Source organism: Zootoca vivipara, chromosome 1, assembly GCF_965207765.1.
Source record: "Zootoca vivipara chromosome 1, rZooViv2.hap1.1, whole genome shotgun sequence".
Classification (NCBI taxonomy): domain Eukaryota; kingdom Metazoa; phylum Chordata; class Lepidosauria; order Squamata; family Lacertidae; genus Zootoca; species Zootoca vivipara.
Genome location: NC_142582.1, coordinates 25,569,131 through 25,588,354, shown reverse-complemented (window position 1 = coordinate 25,588,354; position 19,224 = coordinate 25,569,131). Strand labels below are relative to the sequence as shown.

At 41.7% G+C, this 19,224-nt stretch overlaps 1 protein-coding gene across 1 annotated transcript in view; it reads left to right on the top strand.

Annotated features, from left to right (window-relative positions):
• The window catches only part of B3GALT1 (beta-1,3-galactosyltransferase 1), a 326,490-nt gene extending 313,202 nt beyond the window's left edge, over positions 1-13,288 (top strand). The window contains exon 5 of the mRNA XM_035133074.3: positions 12,021-13,288. Within this exon, the coding sequence (XP_034988965.1) occupies positions 12,241-13,221 (981 nt within the window). The 5' untranslated portion in view covers positions 12,021-12,240 and the 3' untranslated portion in view covers positions 13,222-13,288. The remainder of the gene's footprint in view (positions 1-12,020) is intronic.
• The last annotated feature ends 5,936 nt before the right edge of the window (positions 13,289-19,224 follow it).

The following is a 19,224-nucleotide window of genomic DNA, read 5'->3' as shown; positions in this document are numbered from 1 at the left end:
CTGGCACAGACTTTCCATATCCTCCTTTTTAGTCTCAGTGTTGCCATTTTGGCACATAGCAGTGGGGAGGATGGGGGTGAAACAAGAGATTAGCTGATTCTGCCTGTGATGGGCTCTGGCTCTGCCACCTGTTGGCCTCCCTGCCCTTCCACCCCACCAGTTTTAGGCACTGCTGTTTTCCTAGAAAAAGAGGTGCTGAAACTCACCATGAACACCTCCTTTGTTCTCTTAGAGTGGCAAATGGTTCCCACCTGAGAGGTACTGGAGCCGAGTTCTGGAGAGTTCCAGCCTTTGTTAGCACCAAGCATCACAGCCTTATACAAGTGTCTGAAATTAGTTTGTAGCTTCCCGCTTTGAAAATCCTAAGAATTTGGGGGAAACCCAAAAGTGGTTGCTGGGTCTGAAGGGGGAAGAATGGTTGCTGGGGCTGAATGTGCTGGGATCAAATCTCAGGGCAGTCATGCCTTCGTTGGTAGCCTTGGCCAATTTGGGGGAGTTTCACACATACGCTTTAGTGAGTATGTATGTGGGTGAAGAAGAAAAGGGCATTATTAATAATAAATAATAATAATAATAATAATATATAATTATAATTATAATTATAATTTATTATTTGTACCCTACCCATCTGGGTGAGTCTCCCAATCGAGTGTTAAAACAATACAGCATTAATGGTTGTTCTTGTTTAGTCGTTTAGTCGTGTCCGACTCTTCGTGACCCCATGGACCATAGCAGGCCAGGCACTCCTGTCTTCCACTGCCTCCCGCAGTTTGGTCAAACTCATGTTCGTAGCTTCGAGAACACTGTCCAACCATCTCGTCCTCTGTCGTCCCCTTCTCCTAGTGCCCTCCATCTTTCCCAACATCAAGGTCTTTTCCAAGGATTCTTCTCTTCTCATGAGGTGGCCAAAGTATTGGAGCCTCAGCTTCACGATCTGTCCTTCCAGTGAGCACTCAGGGCTGATTTCCTTAAGAATGGATAGGTTTGATCTTCTTGCAGTCCATGGGACTCTCAAGAGTCTCCTCCAGTACCATAATTCAAAAGCATCAATTCTTCGGCGATCAGCCTTCTTTATGGTCCAGCTCTCACTTCCATACATCACTACTGGGAAAACCATAGCTTTAACTATACGGACCTTTGTCGGCAAGGTGATGTCTCTGCTTTTTAAGATGCTGTCTAGGTTTGTCATTGCTTTACTCCCAAGAAGCAGGCGTCTTTTAATTTCGTGACTGCTGTCACCATCTGCAGTGATCAAGGAGCCCAAGAAAGTAAAATCTCTCACTGCCACCATTTCTTCCCCTTCTATTTGCCAGGAGGTGATGGGACCAGTGGCCATGATCTTGGTTTTTTTGATGTTGAGCTTCAGACCATATTTTGCGCTCTCCTCTTTCACCCTCATTAAAAGGTTCTTTAATTCCTCCTCCCTTTCTGCCGCATTAATGGTAACACCTCCCTATTATAAGCTTTGTACTCTGCATAATTCCCTGTTTTCCAGCACAAGCAAGCTCAGAGATACCTGGTATACACATTTTATCCCTCTTCTGTTGAAGCTTGCAGTTCCATTAGTCCATAGTTACACTGCTTTGTATGGGGAAAGGCACTAAGCCCAACTGCACCTACCTTATCCCACTAGGGATCCAAAAGGTTACGGGCAGAATATTCTGAAACCTCCAATTAGATTGGGATGCAGGGATTGTCTGGCTCATGCTCCTCTAGCGGGAGTGCGACAGGGGAGAAAATGCAAGTATAATGTGCAGGCTGCCTAATGAGGACGTGGGGGAGAAACCCCACTTTCATACCTTGCCGAAGAAACAAATCGCAGTATGGAAAGGTGGAGTACATGGGATCACCCAGGGGGGTTTGTTCAACAGGGAGCAACAACTGCAATAAACCAAATGATGCAGAAGCGAAGGAAGGAAGGAAGATGATAGATAGATGATAGATAGATAGATAGATAGATAGATAGATAGATAGATAGATAGATAGATGATAGATAGATAGATGATAGATAGATAGATAGATAGATAGATAGATAGATAGATAGATAGATAGATAGATAGATAGATAGATAGAGACAGACAGACAGACAGACAGACAGACAGACAGACAGACAGACAGACAGACAGATTCAAGGTCTGGACTAGCATGTTTGACCAAAGGTTCCAGCACTCCAGAGGTTTATGCACCTCAGATAAAAACACAAGAACATCTACTAGAGGTGATTCTAATGATGCTGAGGAAAAAAATAAGAGACTGAGCAAGAAGTTTGAATCCTCTCGTTGTTGCATTTAGGTTAGTAGCAGCACCCTGGTTAAACACAAGGGGTCATGGCCTCTGTGGTATCTAGTGGGTGGAGGAAGAGTCAGAACGCTCAGGTTGTTTATCTTCACATAAAGTTACAGAGCAATTCCCTCTCTTGGACTGGATTTTCAAAAGAAGAATGTGGCTAAAACTCCACCCTTTAGTTTGTTCTTGTGGTTCCTTTCATGCTCCTCTGCAGTTGCATGTTGGGCTGTACATCAACAAACAGCCTCTTGCTCCAGGCCTACCAAAGTGAACAGCTCTGCCTTATTTTCAATAAGAACTTAACAAAGACGTCAGAACTTTCCCATTCAAAGTAATAAGTGGACCCATCAAGCTCGTTCTTGCATAGCTGTTCCTCTTAAACACAACTGAACCTAGCTTCCGTCTTCTGTTCCTAGATTTAACAGCTACCCAGACAGCGGTTGTAAATTTCGTTAATCAGCCAGCTGTGCATTTAAGTAGATGCATATTTTTGCCTAAAGCATGTCATTTTTAACTAGCATACCGTATTTCCTGCACACAGACCTAGGAACAAAATTCTGCAATGAATGAGAATTACGGTTTGGAGTTTTCTGTTGGAAAAAAAAAGAACCTTTTTTCTGGAGTGGCTTGCAGGACTTTTTTTTAATATTGCTGCTATGGAAACAGGATACAGAAAAACTCATGTAGCACTTTCTTCCTTAGACCCCTTGGTAACTTCTATTTTACGCTTTACATTTTAAACGCTTACAATTTAAAGACATGTGCCCTGATCCAACAGGTGAGAACTTACATACACAAGGGTGCCATGCATACATTTCCCCAAACTGAGAAACTTGCTCCAGATGTTGGGACCTAATGCATGCAGGCCTACATATGGCCAGTCAGCTGCTTATGGGAGGAGAGGAGGAGGACAGAATCCAAGCCTCTGCCCTCCCCTCAGCCAATTTCAAAGTGGGGGTGAGCTATATAGGTGTTTCACCTACCACCACCCTCTTGTGGTGAGTGTAACTGAAACAGTCTGGGACCAGGAAATGGCTGGAACTGAAGAGGCAGAAGACTCCAAGAGACTCTCCTCTGAATGTCCTGAGGTGAGGCAGATGGCAACTGGAGATGGCAGCCATCTTGTGACAGCCAGCCTGAGGAATGTTCTCCCCATCTGGCCTTGATGTCATTTTCATAACAGCCAAAAAGACCATTTCTATTTTCTACCAACCTTTAAATCGTTTCAAGCTGCTTTAAAAACAACAACAATCTTTTTACCTGCTGTTTTTGAAGTTTTCTGATCTTCTGTGCCAGGAGTGGGGACCCCTGTGGCCTTCCAGATGTTGTTGGACTACCGGTCCCATCATCCTTGACCACCGGCCATGCTAGCTGGTGCTGATGGGAGGTGGAGTACTCCAGCATCTGGGGGGATTCACAGGATCCCCATCACTGTTCTGTGCTGACCATATTCTCTTTTCTTTTTTGAAAGAGGACCCTTAGGTGACAGAGGGCAGAACAAAGGCCAAATAAAGAAGCAAACTTTCAGGTTGCCTCAAATGTGCAATGTTTTCACTGGAGTCAATGTTGCCCGTTTGCTCCCCATCACAGTTTCAGGAAAGTGATGAAAAGGTTGTGCATCTCAGGGGAGTGAGTGAAGCCTGGTGGACCTTTCTGCATATAGAGCTCACATAAGAAGATCCTGCAGGATCAGGCCAATGACCCATCTAGTCCAGCATTCTGTTCACACAGTGGCTGAACATTTGCTACAGGGAAACCAGCAAGCAGGATTCACACATATAATCAGCCTGAGTACCGTAAGTTCATGTTCATGATTAAGGAAGAAAGTTTGCAGGTTAGAAATTGTTTCCAGGTAGGAATCAGCATATTAAAATTTTATTTAGAAGTTAGGATGGGAGGGAGTGAGAGCACTCAGTCATGTTGTGATGAGCATGTTCCCTGCATAGCTTATGTCTGTTTTTATTTGTGGTGGGTAACTGGAAGCTTGACCCAGGTGGCGCTGTGGTTAAACCACTGAGCCTAGGGCTTGCTGACCAGAAGGTCAGCGGTTCGAATCCCTGTGACGGGGTGAGCTCCCGTTGCTTGGTCCCAGCTCCTGCCAACCTAGCAGTTCGAAAGCACGTCAAAATGCAAGTAGATAAATAGGAACCGCTACAGCGGGAAGGTAAACGGCGTTTCCATGTGCTACTCTGGTTTGCCAGAAGCGGCTTTGTCATGCTGGCCACATGACCTGGAAGCTATACGCCGGCTCCCTCGGCCAATAATGCGAGATGAGCGCGCAACCCCAGAGTCGGTCACGACTGGACCTAATGGTCAGGGGTCCCTTTACCTTTACCTTTACCTAACTGGAAGCTTAGAGACCTTGTGTTGTATATCTTCAGTAGGTTCCAGAATTATATTGATAAAAAGCTATAATTACACGTCACAATTTTAATCATTATGAAATATTTTGCTGCTTCGTATCTATTGGCATTTAAAATGTTTGCATCTATAACACATCATTTATTTTAAAAAGCAAAGTTTGTTTTAAAAAATCTCTCTTTTTTGTTACAAAAAAGGAAGAATTTCAGGTTTCCTTCCTGTTTAGATTATTACACATTCTTGCTGCACATTCATATTGCTGTCCAATTTCCCCTTTATAAATCTAAAACTCAGATGTTTCATTTTCGTAAAAAGCCAAAGAGTTCAGTTCCTTCTGCACAATGTCTGGACTGAAAATCTTAATGGGTTGTGAAATGATGGATTAATCACATATTTTAGAATATGAGTCTGTTGATTGAACAGAGTTTAATCAAAGATGTCTCCTGTAGAAAAGGATCAGTGCAGATGACCTTTATTCTAAGCAATTTTGTCACGTATGTTGCTTCAAACAGAATTCACTGACGATTATGATATTCAAAACGGTACATGATTTTTCTATTGTCCCCGAGTCTAGAGAGCCAATTAACGTCATTAAATGCCCTCCATGACACCTGCATTGAAATATTATGATTTCCCATGATCAATTATTTTCAAAGAAGAGAAGTTAATGGGTAAAAAAATTAAATTGTCTGATTCGTCTATTCATTGCCATTGTTGCATTCATCATGCTGAATACAACTGAAATTCTATTAATAATGAAAATAGCTATTATGGTTTTCTGATTGCTGTTTCTTTATATACTGTATAGTAGATTCATTAGCCCTAAACCAGAAAGGACCAACGGCATAAGGGACTTTTATGCACACGGCAGAACTTCTTTTCCTGTCCCCCCCCCCAGGTCCCTGTGCACCCTCAAAAGAAGATTTGGGGGGCTCACAGTGGAAGGAGAATCCCATTGCACTAGTGGAACCATGCTGGCAGAGTTTTAGATGCAAAACATTTCTTCCGGGTGCTCAATTTTCTGCTTATTCAGAAAGTGTGTGGGTGTGTGGCCCTCAACCCTATTTTAGTATTTGCTCCAATGCAAACTATATGTTGCACTAAATACGCAGCTTCAGGAGTGCCAGCTTGGCCCTACAACTATGGGTGCCTGGGCCTGTGGGTGCCATGAAGTGGCCCAGGCACCAAAATGTGTGGGTGCCCGGCCCCTTCATGGGGAATTTTGTGGGTGCTCGGGCACCCAGGTCCGCAGGGAGCCAGCACCTAGGTGTGGCTTGGAAGGACATCATGGGTGTGGTTGTTGTTGTTGTTGTTGTTTGCCTCAGGTTTCAAAATAATTAAGTAAAATATTCATGAAGTGAGGCATTGCTCTTGGGAGAAGTGGTGTTGGCCGCTTTTTATTTTATTTTTACAAACAAGGGGGCCTTCTGCATATGTTATTTGTAGTGGTATAGTTGCATACCCTTCAGCATTTCTCTGATGAAAATAGGATCGTCCTAAGGAAAAGCAGGACATTCCAGGATCAAACCAGAAACCAGTACGGCTTCTGAAAATCTGGGACTGTCCCTGGAAAATAGGGACACTTGGGGGATCTGTAGTTGATTTTTGACCCTACATTTTTGAAAGCCCTGTCTGCACTTACCAGTTATTGTGGTATGGCTGCTGTCTGTTGTGATGTTCTGAAGAGTGAAATTGTATCTGCAGCTTTGGTCACATGCCCCTGTTATCAGAGAGCGAGTGTGGGGTTTTACTTTCCACACAAATGACAAGTTGTGCGCAAGCTGGAAAAAGTTCCAAAGCCTAAGTCCCAACCTTTACATACCCTCATGTTCCTTCAGCCAGTAAATGCTGTAGTTGTGAGTCTGCAATTGTGGAGAGCCATTTTATTGGGGTTTGTTTGTTTGTTTGTTTTTCGTATTTGATGCCTAGCATTCAGGAATTCTAACCATGTGGGTGTGCGGTAAAGGGACCCCTGACCATTAAGTCCAGTCGTGACCGACTCTGGGGTTGCGGCGCTCATCTCGCGTTATTGGCCAAGGGAGCCGGCATACAGCTTCCAGGTAATGTGGCCAGCATGACAAAGCCGCTTCTGGCGAACCAGATCAGCACACAGAAATGCCGTTTACCTTCCCGCCAGAGCGGGACCTATTTATCTACTTGGACTTTTGACGTGCTTTCGAACTGCTAGGTTGGCAGGAGCTGGGACTGAGCAACGGGAGCTCACCCTGTCGCGGGGATTCAAACCGTCAACCTTCTGATCGGCAAGCCCTAGGCTCTGTGGTTTAACCCACAGAGCCACCCGCGTCCCGTGGGTGTGCAGTATATGAGATTAAAAGAGGAAAAATGTGTCTGCCTTAGGTATGGCAAACCTCCTCTCTGCACGCCTCTTTTCACCCCTCCACTGTTGGGGTGATGGGGCTGGTGGAGAACCCTCCCCACTGGAACTGTCCATCTGAGGAGCTGGTGCTGTCTCCTCTGGCACCTCCCCTTCCTGAGCGCTCTTGGTCTGACCCTCCAATGCTTCCCTCTGGGAACCTTCCCCTCTCAGCATCCTCAAGGGTCAGTACAGCCTTCTGCGGACAGCTCTGAAACACTGCCATCTTGGGCTATCATTGCAACAGGGAGCTCTTGCCTGCACTTCCTGGACTCTCCGCTGCCCCCTGGTGGTCCCCTGACATCAGCATGCAATAAATAAATAAATAAACCAACCCCAAAACAGTTACTGTGCCCCTATAAATAGTAAGTGAATAAAGGTCCAAAGTGAGTGATTTATTAAGATGACAATTAATAAGATGGCACAAATGGCATGGCCAAGCGGAAGGAAGTTCGGATTTGTTGAAATTATTGCCGCAGGTAACTAGCCCTAAAATGCTAATGATTTTTTTTTTGATGACTTAAAACAAGAAATGTGGAGAACTGAACTTGGAGGGAAGGGCACTAGAAATACTTGGTTAATTTTGTGTGGATAGTCTGACGTGTAAGCGCAAAAGCTCTCCTAGAAATTTGCCCAGCAAATGCCAAAGTTTTAAATTGTTTGTCACTCGTGATAACTTGTTGAGTTATAGGAGGCGGATTCATTATTCAGTTCAGTGAGCTAGCACCCCGGACATCCTAAGTATGCTTTCAGATGTTTGAGGCATCATTTTAGTATTAGCTCCTCTCATCCTGACACAGATTAATTGAAAGCTGCACTGCTCTGTCAAGAGGTTTCTATATCACCAAGGCCATTGTCACCCCTTCTGAAAGTCACAGCCCAGGCTGCCATGCCACAAGCATCTTTATGGACGCTACAGGAAAGAACAGGCTTAAGACGAGGAGCAGAGAAACAGATAATTTGAAAAACTGGCTATTACTATGAAATAATTTAACGGGCTCCGGTGACAAATATTGTCAGTAGCGTTATTGCAGAGATAATGAAGAATTTATTAAATGGCATTGAAAGACCTCCCTGCCCCAAAAAGAAAGGCGGCGAGAGCTCGTATGGGGGTGGAGTCCCTGTCTGTTGCTGTGGTGGAGTTTTCATCAAATGAAAAACACTATAGTTGATTTAATAGAGGGAAGGAGGCTGGCTGAGAAGAGCATGGCACATACGTGATGAGGAATAATCACAGTGGTTATGGCAACTGAAGGTGAAATGTGTTATTTGCATCAGTTTATAATCTCTCCAGGATGCAATTTCCACGCTCAATGTAATCACGGGCAACCTATCACACAACACGGAATCCGAGGAACAATTTCTTAAAGGCGATGAGAGAAGTGCAAGAGTTAGATGCCTCTGGAACAAATTTCAAAAAAACATTCCACTTTGAAAGTACGGCACAGTATCTTGGTGTGTGTGTGTGCTAACCTAAATATATAAGCGAAGGGTTATAAGCTCAGTGGTAGAGTAGAAGGTCCATGGTCCGGACACGGAGCAATGGATTCAAACTACAAGAAAGAAGATTCCACCTAAACATTAGGAAGAACTTCCTCACAGTAAGAGCTGTTCGGCAGTGGAATTTGCTGCCAAGGAGTGTGGTGGAGTCTCCTTCTTTGGAGGTCTTTAAGCGGAGGCTTGACAGGCATATGTCAAGAATGCTTTGATGGTGTTTCCTGTTTGGCAGGGGGTTGGACTGGATGGCCCTTGTGGGATCCACAAGGGGGTTGGACTGGATGGCCCTCTTCCAACTCTATGATTCTATGATTCTATGGTTCAGTCTAGTTGAACTGAGGAGGACCCTGGGAGATCTGAGTGGAAATGTAGAGGTGTTAAAACACCTTTAAGCCTCCATGAGTTCAGTGAGAAAAAGTTCAGCAGAAGGTTAATTTTCCAACTTAGGTGGAATCATATATGGTTTGGGTCTAACATAAGGCAGCAATGGTTAACTGGTTCCATTGTCCTCTGTGGGAGATACTATAATTTGTATTCAGGGGGAAACTAAGGGGGGGAGCCAAAAAGTGATCCAAACTTTGGATTTTCCAAAGTTTTCTACAAGCCTAAGGAATTCCCAAACTCTTTTTTAGTGCCAATGATCCTATTTTTATGCAAGTATCTTTAGTAGTAAAAAGAACAAACGGTTTAAAAAATAATAATCCTATATAATCAGATTTATTTCTATTCAGAATGTTTTTGAATGTTTCCTGAAAGGCCTTCAAATCTCTTTAAAGCAAAATGTCTTGAGCTAAATCGTAAGTGCATTAACCATAAAGAAGAGTCTTATGTTCTAGGATAAATAGGGTTGAGAATCATATTTCCCCATTCATTACAGCAGTGGCTCTTGTTTTACTATAAAGGGAAATTTTAAACATTAAGAATGTTTAAAAGTTCTCCAAAGTAATTCCCTAGCCTCTAGTATTTCACAAGAGAGAGATCTCGTTTCTGTCATAATAATAAAAATAAAAATGCACCAACAACTTTTTCACAGTGTAAAAAGAAGAGTGGCTTTTTATACAAAAGCAGATATTTATTGTCCCTTTTTGTTTAATTTGCATGCATGAAAGCATAAGCCCCAATTTTCCATTTTTTTAACAACTCAAATAAAAACAAACACATCAAACCAATATATATATATATATATATATATATATATATATATATATATATATATATATATCTCTGAACTGTAGGGGATTTGAAGTACCACATAAATTTATTACCAGCAATCTTTAGTAGTATTTATTGCATTTTGAAAATTAAAAACAAACACTTGTGTTTTATCTGTCTCATTTCTGCCGCAAGCACAACACCCAAAGCAGCTTCTAAAATAAAAATTGTACAGTAAAAATTCAAAACAAATAATCATAACATTAAGCAGAAGACACAAGTAGATGGAACCCTATTGGTTCCAGTTGCCACGTGATCCCTGCCATCCCATCTATGGTGGCAGTGCTGAAGCACAGCAGAGGGGGAGACAAGCAACTCTCTCCTCTGGCGAGAGAAAAAGACCTTGGCTAGAACCAGGAACCTTGGCTTAAGACTCATGAAGTGTTACAACTGCATTTGACAACCTGGTACACTCCAGATGTTTTTGGACTACAGCTCCTTTCAGCCTTAGCTTGACAGCCTCTGCCCAAAACATCTGGAAGTTTACCTCATAGTGTAGCATGACCACACTGCTGTTTGCAATGGAGTCTATGTGACCATACAGGACTGAGTGAGGCCTTATGACCGAAACTATGAAAGATGCTGCAGACTGAGATTGTGTTGTCAACAACTGTACTGCAGCATTCTGCACTAACGGCAGTTTCCAGGGCAAGTGCAAAGGAAGCCTGAATTAAAATCACCAATGTCTGAACTACTGCGATGATGGCATCCCAGTCTAGGAACTCTTGTAGCTTCCTACCAGGTTCAGCTAGTAAAAGGTCCTTCTAGCCACCGAGGTTATCTAGGCCTCCACTGAGAAAAGGGGGGTCCAGAAGCACTGTGTACCAATCCCATTCGGGGCTGGCAATTGTCCAATTTTTTGATACAGGAACCACTCTCCCCACAGCGCTTCCATCTTGCCAGGATTCAAGCTAAGCTTATTTCCCCTCAAACCATCCCAACCAGGCACTAGTCCAGGGCCCAGACAGCCTCTCCTCACTCAGATATAATGGAGAAATAGAGCTAAACATCATCGGTGTACGGATAGCACCTTGCCCCAAATCTCCTACTGGCTCTTTATAGCAGCTTCGTATATCGGGTAGATATTAAATAGCATTTAATAGTGCCCTGAGGTACCCCACAGCAGAACCACCAGAATCAAATGTAGCAAATGGTACTTCATTCCTTTATTTCAAACACTTCTACTCCGTCATCCTTCAGTGAGCGCAAGGCAGGAAGTCACATATGTTAAAACAGAAACTGAGTTTGAAAATCAGGTTTTGACAACAATACAGTAAAGCAGCCATAAAGCAAAAAAGCAACAGAGAAAGCAAAGGTTTAAAAATAAGAACCTTCGAAAACAACTGGCAAGAAACAATTAACAGGGGGCCTCCCTTACGTGCCCTGCTTAGTGGTCTCTGTATTTTAATGCCATTGAAGCCCTTATCTGTACAGTTTGCACCAAGTTTTTTGGGGAGAACCTAGGCCAAATACTTTGACCAGGCATTGCTTGTAACTGGGTATCATCAGTTCTCAGACCGCAGAACCATGTTCTTGTTGTTTCTTTTTATGTTTATTCAGTGTTGATTATTTTAGTGTTTGTCACCTTGAACTCTGAGGAAAGGACAAATAATAAATATATGCAATACAGGCAAGCCCCCTATTTATGCGCATACAATATGTGCATGACCGTGTACACATGCATTGCACCAAACCCAGAAGTGATCTGGAAATGTCATAAAGTTGTCAGTGAAACATCACTAAAAAGGCAGAGTGGGTGTTTGCAGGATTTTTCAAAGGGTTTCAATTATACGCAATTTCCAATGCTTACGATGCCTCAGAACGCAACCCCTGGGTAAGTGAGGGGCTGCCAGAACTTCAGAAGGCAGCTGATATTTTGTGCTACAATAAAAGGGTTCTTTTCATATGGTTCAGATCAATGTTAGGTCAGCCCATTATGGGGTGGGTTGCCAAAACTAGTTGTAAGAGAAAGACATCAGTATGGATATTTGTGACCTGTTGCTGAAGATCTTAGACGGGCTACCATAATTGCAAGGCAATATTGAAAATATCAAAGTACCCAAGTGAACTGCATTGCTTTGCCACGTTAAGTTAATGATGGTTTATTTGCTTCCCTACAGTCGTGACTAAGCCTATTGATAATAGTTACCATTCATTTATCTCTGCACAAAACCTTAAAACACCTTGAACTGGTATCATTTAGCATTTCAAATGGTTTACTGCTAGATTACCCTAACTTCAACATAAACCAGCCCGTCAAAAAAAATCATTTTCTGTTCATGTTTTTCAGAAATGACACGTTGCCACGAGGAATGGGACCTACACAGGATAAGAAACACCCCTCAAGACGTTAAACCTTTTCTCTGAGCTCCATGAATGCATTCCAAGTTGCTTCTCTGTGTCGAACTTTACGGCTTGGAAAGTAACATGCGGCCCTTGTGGGATGTGGAGATGACAGAGGTAGTGAGGCTATTCACTTGTTCTGCTGAATAGGAGAGGCTCCAGGAACAATGGCTTCAAAAGTCTCCTGTTTGTATGTCTTGACGGTCGTTTGCTGGGCAAGTGCTCTATGGTACTTAAGTATAACACGACCCACTTCGTCCTACACAGTCCACAAAAGTTTCCGCACCATCTCAATAGCTAGAAAGAATGTCTCCTTTGGCAATATAAGGACTAGGCCAATCAATCCTCACTCGTTTGATTTCCTCATAAACGAGCCGGAGAAGTGCGAAAAGAATGCCCCCTTCCTGGTCATTCTCATCAGCACCACACACAAAGAATTTGATGCCAGGCAAGCCATTCGGGAGACGTGGGGAGACGAGAACAACTTCAAAGGTATTAAGATTTCCACTCTCTTTCTCCTGGGGAAAAACACAGACCCCGTGTTAAATCAGATGGTGGAGCAGGAAAGTCAAATCTTCCATGACATCATTGTGGAGGATTTCATCGACTCCTATCACAACCTGACTCTGAAGACGTTGATGGGAATGAGGTGGGTGGCGACGTTTTGTTCGAAAGCCAAGTACATCATGAAAACGGACAGCGACATCTTCGTGAACATGGACAACCTCATTTACAAATTGCTAAAACCCAATACCAAGCCAAGGCGGAGGTACTTCACAGGCTACGTCATCAACGGAGGCCCGATAAGAGACGTCCGTAGCAAGTGGTACATGCCCAGGGACTTGTACCCTGACAGTAACTACCCGCCATTTTGCTCGGGCACCGGCTACATCTTTTCAGCGGATGTAGCGGAGATGATTTACAAAACCTCCCTCCACACAAGACTTCTTCATCTTGAAGATGTATACGTGGGACTCTGCCTGCGGAAGCTGGGCATCCACCCTTTTCAAAACAGTGGCTTTAATCACTGGAAGATGGCCTACAGCCTATGTAGATACCGACGCGTTATCACAGTGCATCAGATATCACCTGAGGAAATGCACAGAATTTGGAATGACATGTCAAGCAAGAAGCACCTCAGGTGTTAGGACTTTTTGCAGATGTAAATGCTTTTTGTAAAAAAAAAAACACAAAAATAATTGAGTAGAGAGTAAATGGATGTCTTTTGATTGGAAAATGGGATGCTAACTTCCAGGAGGGGAAGATCTTCTGTGTTTTTTGTTTTTTTGTTTTGTTCTTCTTTAGGGCTTTGATTTCTGGTTTACAAACCACAACGTAGTTATCAAAAAAGGTAGGATCACATCTGTCTTGCCCAGTCTCATAACTGCATAAAGGGGACAAATGACTCCTAGATGCTGTATAATCTAGTCCTATTACACCTCCAGAATAGGAACCCTCCTCTAAGGCAAGGGTAGGCAATTTGAAAGACTAAGAATCCTAGCTCTTTCTTTCTTGATCTCATGCTCACTGAATGAATTTGAATGAGGAAAGCTAAGCAGCTTTATTATGGTCTTCTATTTCAAATTAGCCTCTCCTTCCCCTAAATACTAGTGGCCTTCTGATCTGTGGTTGAAAGAAGTGAAATCAGGAGTGTCTCTCCATACAGAGGATTCTTTGGAAGCAAGTGCTTAATCCCACCTACCTGGTAGTAAGCCTTACTGGATTCCACTGGACTTACTTACATGCATTGTTAGAGATTAAAACACAGCAAAATGGGATGGTGCAGGGTTTTTATTTTTTTTAAAAATCACTATGCACAATTTCTCCACTAAGATGCAACATAAGGCCTCAAAATACACTAACAATAATGATGGTGATGATGATGTTAAAATACAGAACAAAAAGTGTGTGCCAAAATACATTATATTATATTACAAAAGGCAAATTTCTCCAGTATGTAAACTGCAAAAAAAGGAACCTTTTAGTTAGAACTTACAAATGATGACATGCCCGTTTATCAAAATAAGATGTTCCATTTTATTATTATATTTGTAGACACATAATTAAGGATCACGTGATTATAAAGGATATGCAGTATTGTTAAATAAAACAAAATATTAACTGAACAACATCTGTAACTGCTGTGGGAGGGAAGCAGATCCTCAGCCGACACTTTCACTAGTTCAGTGTTAAAAACCGTTTGCTACGCCACTTTGCTTTTCGAAGAGCCTAAGTGCGTTTTCAATTATAAAAGGCTACCCATAGGAATTATAGCACTGTATTCTGTAGATATAAGCATAATTAGTTTTTTCCCCATAATTAAAAGGCCTAAGAGCTACATAGAGAACCAGTAGAAAGGGGAGGGATTTCTGTTTATTACTCCCTGCATGCCTTACCCAGTGACACTAATAGTAATTGGATTTGAAGCCAACACTTATCATCATTTGACAGACACATTGACAACTTCGTAATAATAAGCCACACACATCGGTAGGTCAATTAAAAGCAGCGATACCCAATATTAAAAGAACAAAGAGATTGCTGTTACAAAAATCAAGCATCAACTTGGCAGTGGACGATCTTACAACTCAAAATCTTTCCTAAATTTACCAGCAACTCAAGCTGGGTGGTGGCAAGGAGACTAGGTTCCTCAAGGTGTCATTGGATACCAACTCATGGTTAAGGATGCCAAAACTTTCCCACTCATGGAAATTCTTTTTCTTAAGCTTAACTCATGGGTGATTCTTTTTCTTAAGCTTAAAATTTTATTAGAGGGTGGGAAGATACATGTCACACACAAACACATCTCCCACTGCAAAATGCAGGCTCTAGTAAACAATGCATGTGGCTCAGTGTCATTTTAAATTTTAACCTTTGCATCTGCCAAAAAACCGAATGGCAGTGGCATTATGATTACATCATGATTTGAAATTAACAAAAATGTCTCAAGTTGAACATTCGAAAACCACCCTCCTTTCCTTTCCCTCCTACTCTTGAAAGCTAGTGTCATTTGTGTGATGCCACAGAGAACAGCAGTTCTGCCAAGAGATTCCAGGAAGATGCCCATCAATAAGTCCACTTCCAGCCCAACCCCACATACTGTACCTGCTTCCTTAGCCCAATCAGAGAGGGGAAAAAATCATATCCATCTAATTCATGCTGGTGATAATTCGCATAAACATATAACAGCACAGAACACCTGCTATGCAAATGAGGAATTTTGAAAATAGCAGTAAAGAAAAACAAGCCCACTTCTGATCACACATAACTATATTAAATTTGAGAAATAATTTGGGGAATAAATCTGAATTTTAAAACTGCTGAGCAAACAGCAAATAAAAGCAGGCCAAGTAATTAACAATTTCCATTTAATTTAGATGGCGTTGGTGGCAAAGAGAATATGTGCAGGCAATGGACAGAGCACATCTCAGCATATCAACAGATTTTAAATTCTAAACATCTAATATCAAAGATATAAAGGTGTTTTGTTCTAATGTCACATGGTAGCTGCGCATGTCGGTTTGGTAGAGACTTCCCATATCAGTCCTAGAAAATGCAAGCAAGTCCACAAACGCTTGTTGACTGCTTGGTGGACATCGGCTGGATCTAGACACATCAAAAAATTGTTTCAGAAAAACGTGTTGTACACTTCAAAGGGGGAAATCACATTGGCGAAAGATGGAACTCCACAGTGCCATCTGGTGCCACAGTGTTATAACACATACAAGGCGCTTTTTCTTTACTCATGTAGCTGAGTAACTGGCAGAAGTTAGTCATCACTTAGGCTGCAATCTTATATACAGTTGCCTGGGAGTAGGTCCCATTGAACTCAGATGGGGCTTTCTTCAGAACTGATATGCTCAAAGCAATGCATCTGGATTTCGCTGCAGCCAACAAGCTCAGGACTAGTTGGGCATCCGAGCAACATGGGAGGGAGACAGCATTTAGGAGGTGCATAGGTAGGCTTGCTCACTAGCCCCACCTCAGTGTCTCCATCCCACATGCATCACCTCAACTTTCCCACATTGAGTGGACAGACAAATGCTTAGAAATCTCCACTTGATAGGGAATCTGAACAGTGCAGGATTTCTCGTCATGCAGATATTTCTAAGCATGCTCAGCTGAATGTACTTGCAAGTCTCATTCTGAACTTCGCACTCAATGTGCAAAGGTTTCCTGTGGGGATGAGGACATTGAGGGCAAGGATTGTGCCTGTGCCCACTTCATTCATTCATGGGGAATGCCCGAAAAGGGCTTCTCTTTAACTTGCCCCCAAATGACTGCAATAGCAAATGATAGCTCAATGTGTGAAATTCCCATCGTATGTCACAGGTCAAACATTGCAGAGAAGGAGTTTTTATATCAGACACTGGTATGTGCACACGTGATGTACACGTGAGCATACATCAGCTTTAGGATGTAGTAGGGAGAGTACCTACCATCTCACTAGACCAGCATCATCCCATGACAGCTGCTCTCTAGCCAGGAAGAGAGACATTCAGATACATTTTTATCATACCTACAGAACAAGGACACCAGTGTAAAATCTGTTCTATCTTTTAAGAGAGTTTGACTTATTTTAGAAAGTATGTTTTAAGTATGCCGCATGCATTTAATGTACTGTGCAAATAATCTGTAAGAACTGATACCTTTGCTCTATATTTTGTAAAGGAACTACTGGATGTCGGTGTGCCTACTGGTTGTGCAACGCAAACCAAACTAGGATACAAAAATAGTGACAATTATGGTGAGCGTTAGGTATAAGCAACGACCAGTTGCACTGATGCCCAAGAATGTCTCAGGAAAGAAGTGGAACTCATTACAGATCACAAAGAAGTTACAGCTTCAATAAATCACTTCATCTTTGGGTACTTCGGGTAGATTGACTAACATTTTACTACCAACATGCTGGAAGGCATTCTGTAGTGGCTGTTAAATAGTTCCTGTATTTCGGCTCGATTAACAGCTTATGCAGAACCTCAGCATTTTTCTGACACTTCTTATTCATTTTCTTCTATGAGAACTGCTTTCTCATTAGCACGCAGGCACTAAGTGGTGGCCAGAAATTTGCAATCCAGTGTTACAAAGGACTGAAAACTCACAGTGACTGAAATGTTACTGAACCTATGCCTGAGACATTCTTGGACCGTAATGTCAACAAAACATTCACTGTTTTGTTTGAGATGCGACGCAGTGTTGTCAACAAAACATTCACTGTTTTCTTTGAGATGCGACGCAGTGTTGTCACATGGTGAGTTAAAACTCACCATATGACAACAATGTCACATGGGGAATGTTTGCAGATATTAAAGTGCATGGAATGAGGGAAACACATCATTCAGAAACAGCAGGGGATGTATAGAGTAACATATAAACCAGTTCCTTGCTGGTCTGTGGCCATGTCATGAATCCCTCCTGTAACAAACTCAGTACATTTCAACAGAATTGGCGGCAAAACTGAGAAATAAGGAGGAGGTATCACATCTCAAGGAACTCTCAGGCTTTAAGAAAATATTTAAAATACCCACAAACAGGGCAAAAAAAGGAGTCCAGTGAGCATCCTCAGTAGCCACAGACGATTGAATGTCTGTTGGCAACAAAAATGGAAAAACAGGGGCATGGAGAGATGAATGAAATGCTGGGCTTGAGGGAATGGCTGGATGAAACCCTCCACAGGATTGCTTTCATTAGGAGGAAAGACAAACTGCACATTTCACATCATAGGATCCTACCTACATTACATTCTTAAAGAAGCTGGCAGGCTCTATAAAATATCTAGGTATGTTGGCTTACCGTATGAATTATTCTTGGAATATAAACGAGAGATATGGTTTCAATGCAGTATTGAATCACAATTAGCAACACATCAAGATGTAATCAGTGTTTTAAAAGAGTACAAGGCAATCTAAGTTTAAATCCAGCAGCTATTTAAAATATATATATATCTGAAACTGGCAAGATTACTATGGGAAAAATACATTTTCAACAGTGAAGAAATAAGATCTTCCTTAGTCAAGAGATTTTGAAATTTCCCTCAGTGTTGCATTTCTGCTTAGCATTCTCTCCTCTCTCTTTTTTTTTTCTTTGACAGATTTGTAAATATCCATCACGGAAAGTGTTGTATATATTTTAAATCAATTTATTCTCTTTCCCACTGCATATGTCTGTAGAGTCAGCTTGCAATGTAACATTTTGTTCTGCATGGAGCTGCGACAGGCTTTTTATCTCTTAGTGCTTCAAAAGCCTTAAGCATGAGTGCCCTGATTTTTGAATGTACAATAATTTTTTTTAAAAAAAAATAACTGTTTTTTTTATACTTTTCTTAATTATTTGGGGAAAATTGGGAAGGGGGTTAAATCAGCAAAGGGAGACCGATTTTGGAACCTGCAACTTGCATACAAGTTCTGTTACTTGGAAGTATTTGGTCACAGAAAGATTGTAAAGAACCAACAACGACTGGGTTTAAAAAAAAAAAATCTTTGAGGAAAATAAGTGCTTATGTTACTTTTTACCAAACCACTATTTTTTTACAATTGCAACCAACATCCAAATCAAAGTCATGTTTGATTTTTGTTGAAATTTGAATGGACAAAGCACATGTTGCCAATAAGCTTTCAGAAGTCTTATCTTCTGAAGAACTATATAATAATAGATTTTCTTAGTTGGCGGCTTTGGAGGATTCCAGAGTCATTAAGATTTGGTGGATTAGATGACCCCTTATTGGGATTAAACCTTTATAGAGTCATGTAGAGAAGTACAATTTAGGAAGGGAGAAAAGGTAATGAACTAAGAAAACTTGTTGACATTATCTGAAGTTTAAATGTACCATTATATACAGATGGCTGTATTTATGTATTTATTTGTCAAAACTGTATATATTGTTTTATCTAGTGTAATTGTCTAAAAGTGCATTTCTTCTAGTTGAAAAGTATTATCTAGGGGGTTGTGGGGGTGCCAGCCAAGCTGCTAATCAAGTTTTTATAAACATATATATAAATGTTCAAAAAAAAGATGAAGTGGGGAAATGAAAGTGTCCTGTACAGTTTTCTTTTTTGTCATTCCTTACTGAAATGTAAACTACTCTCAGACAGCACGAAGCCAAGCTATAGCCACATCTGAGGAGGACAGAGTGTTGTTTTGCTGGTTGTTTT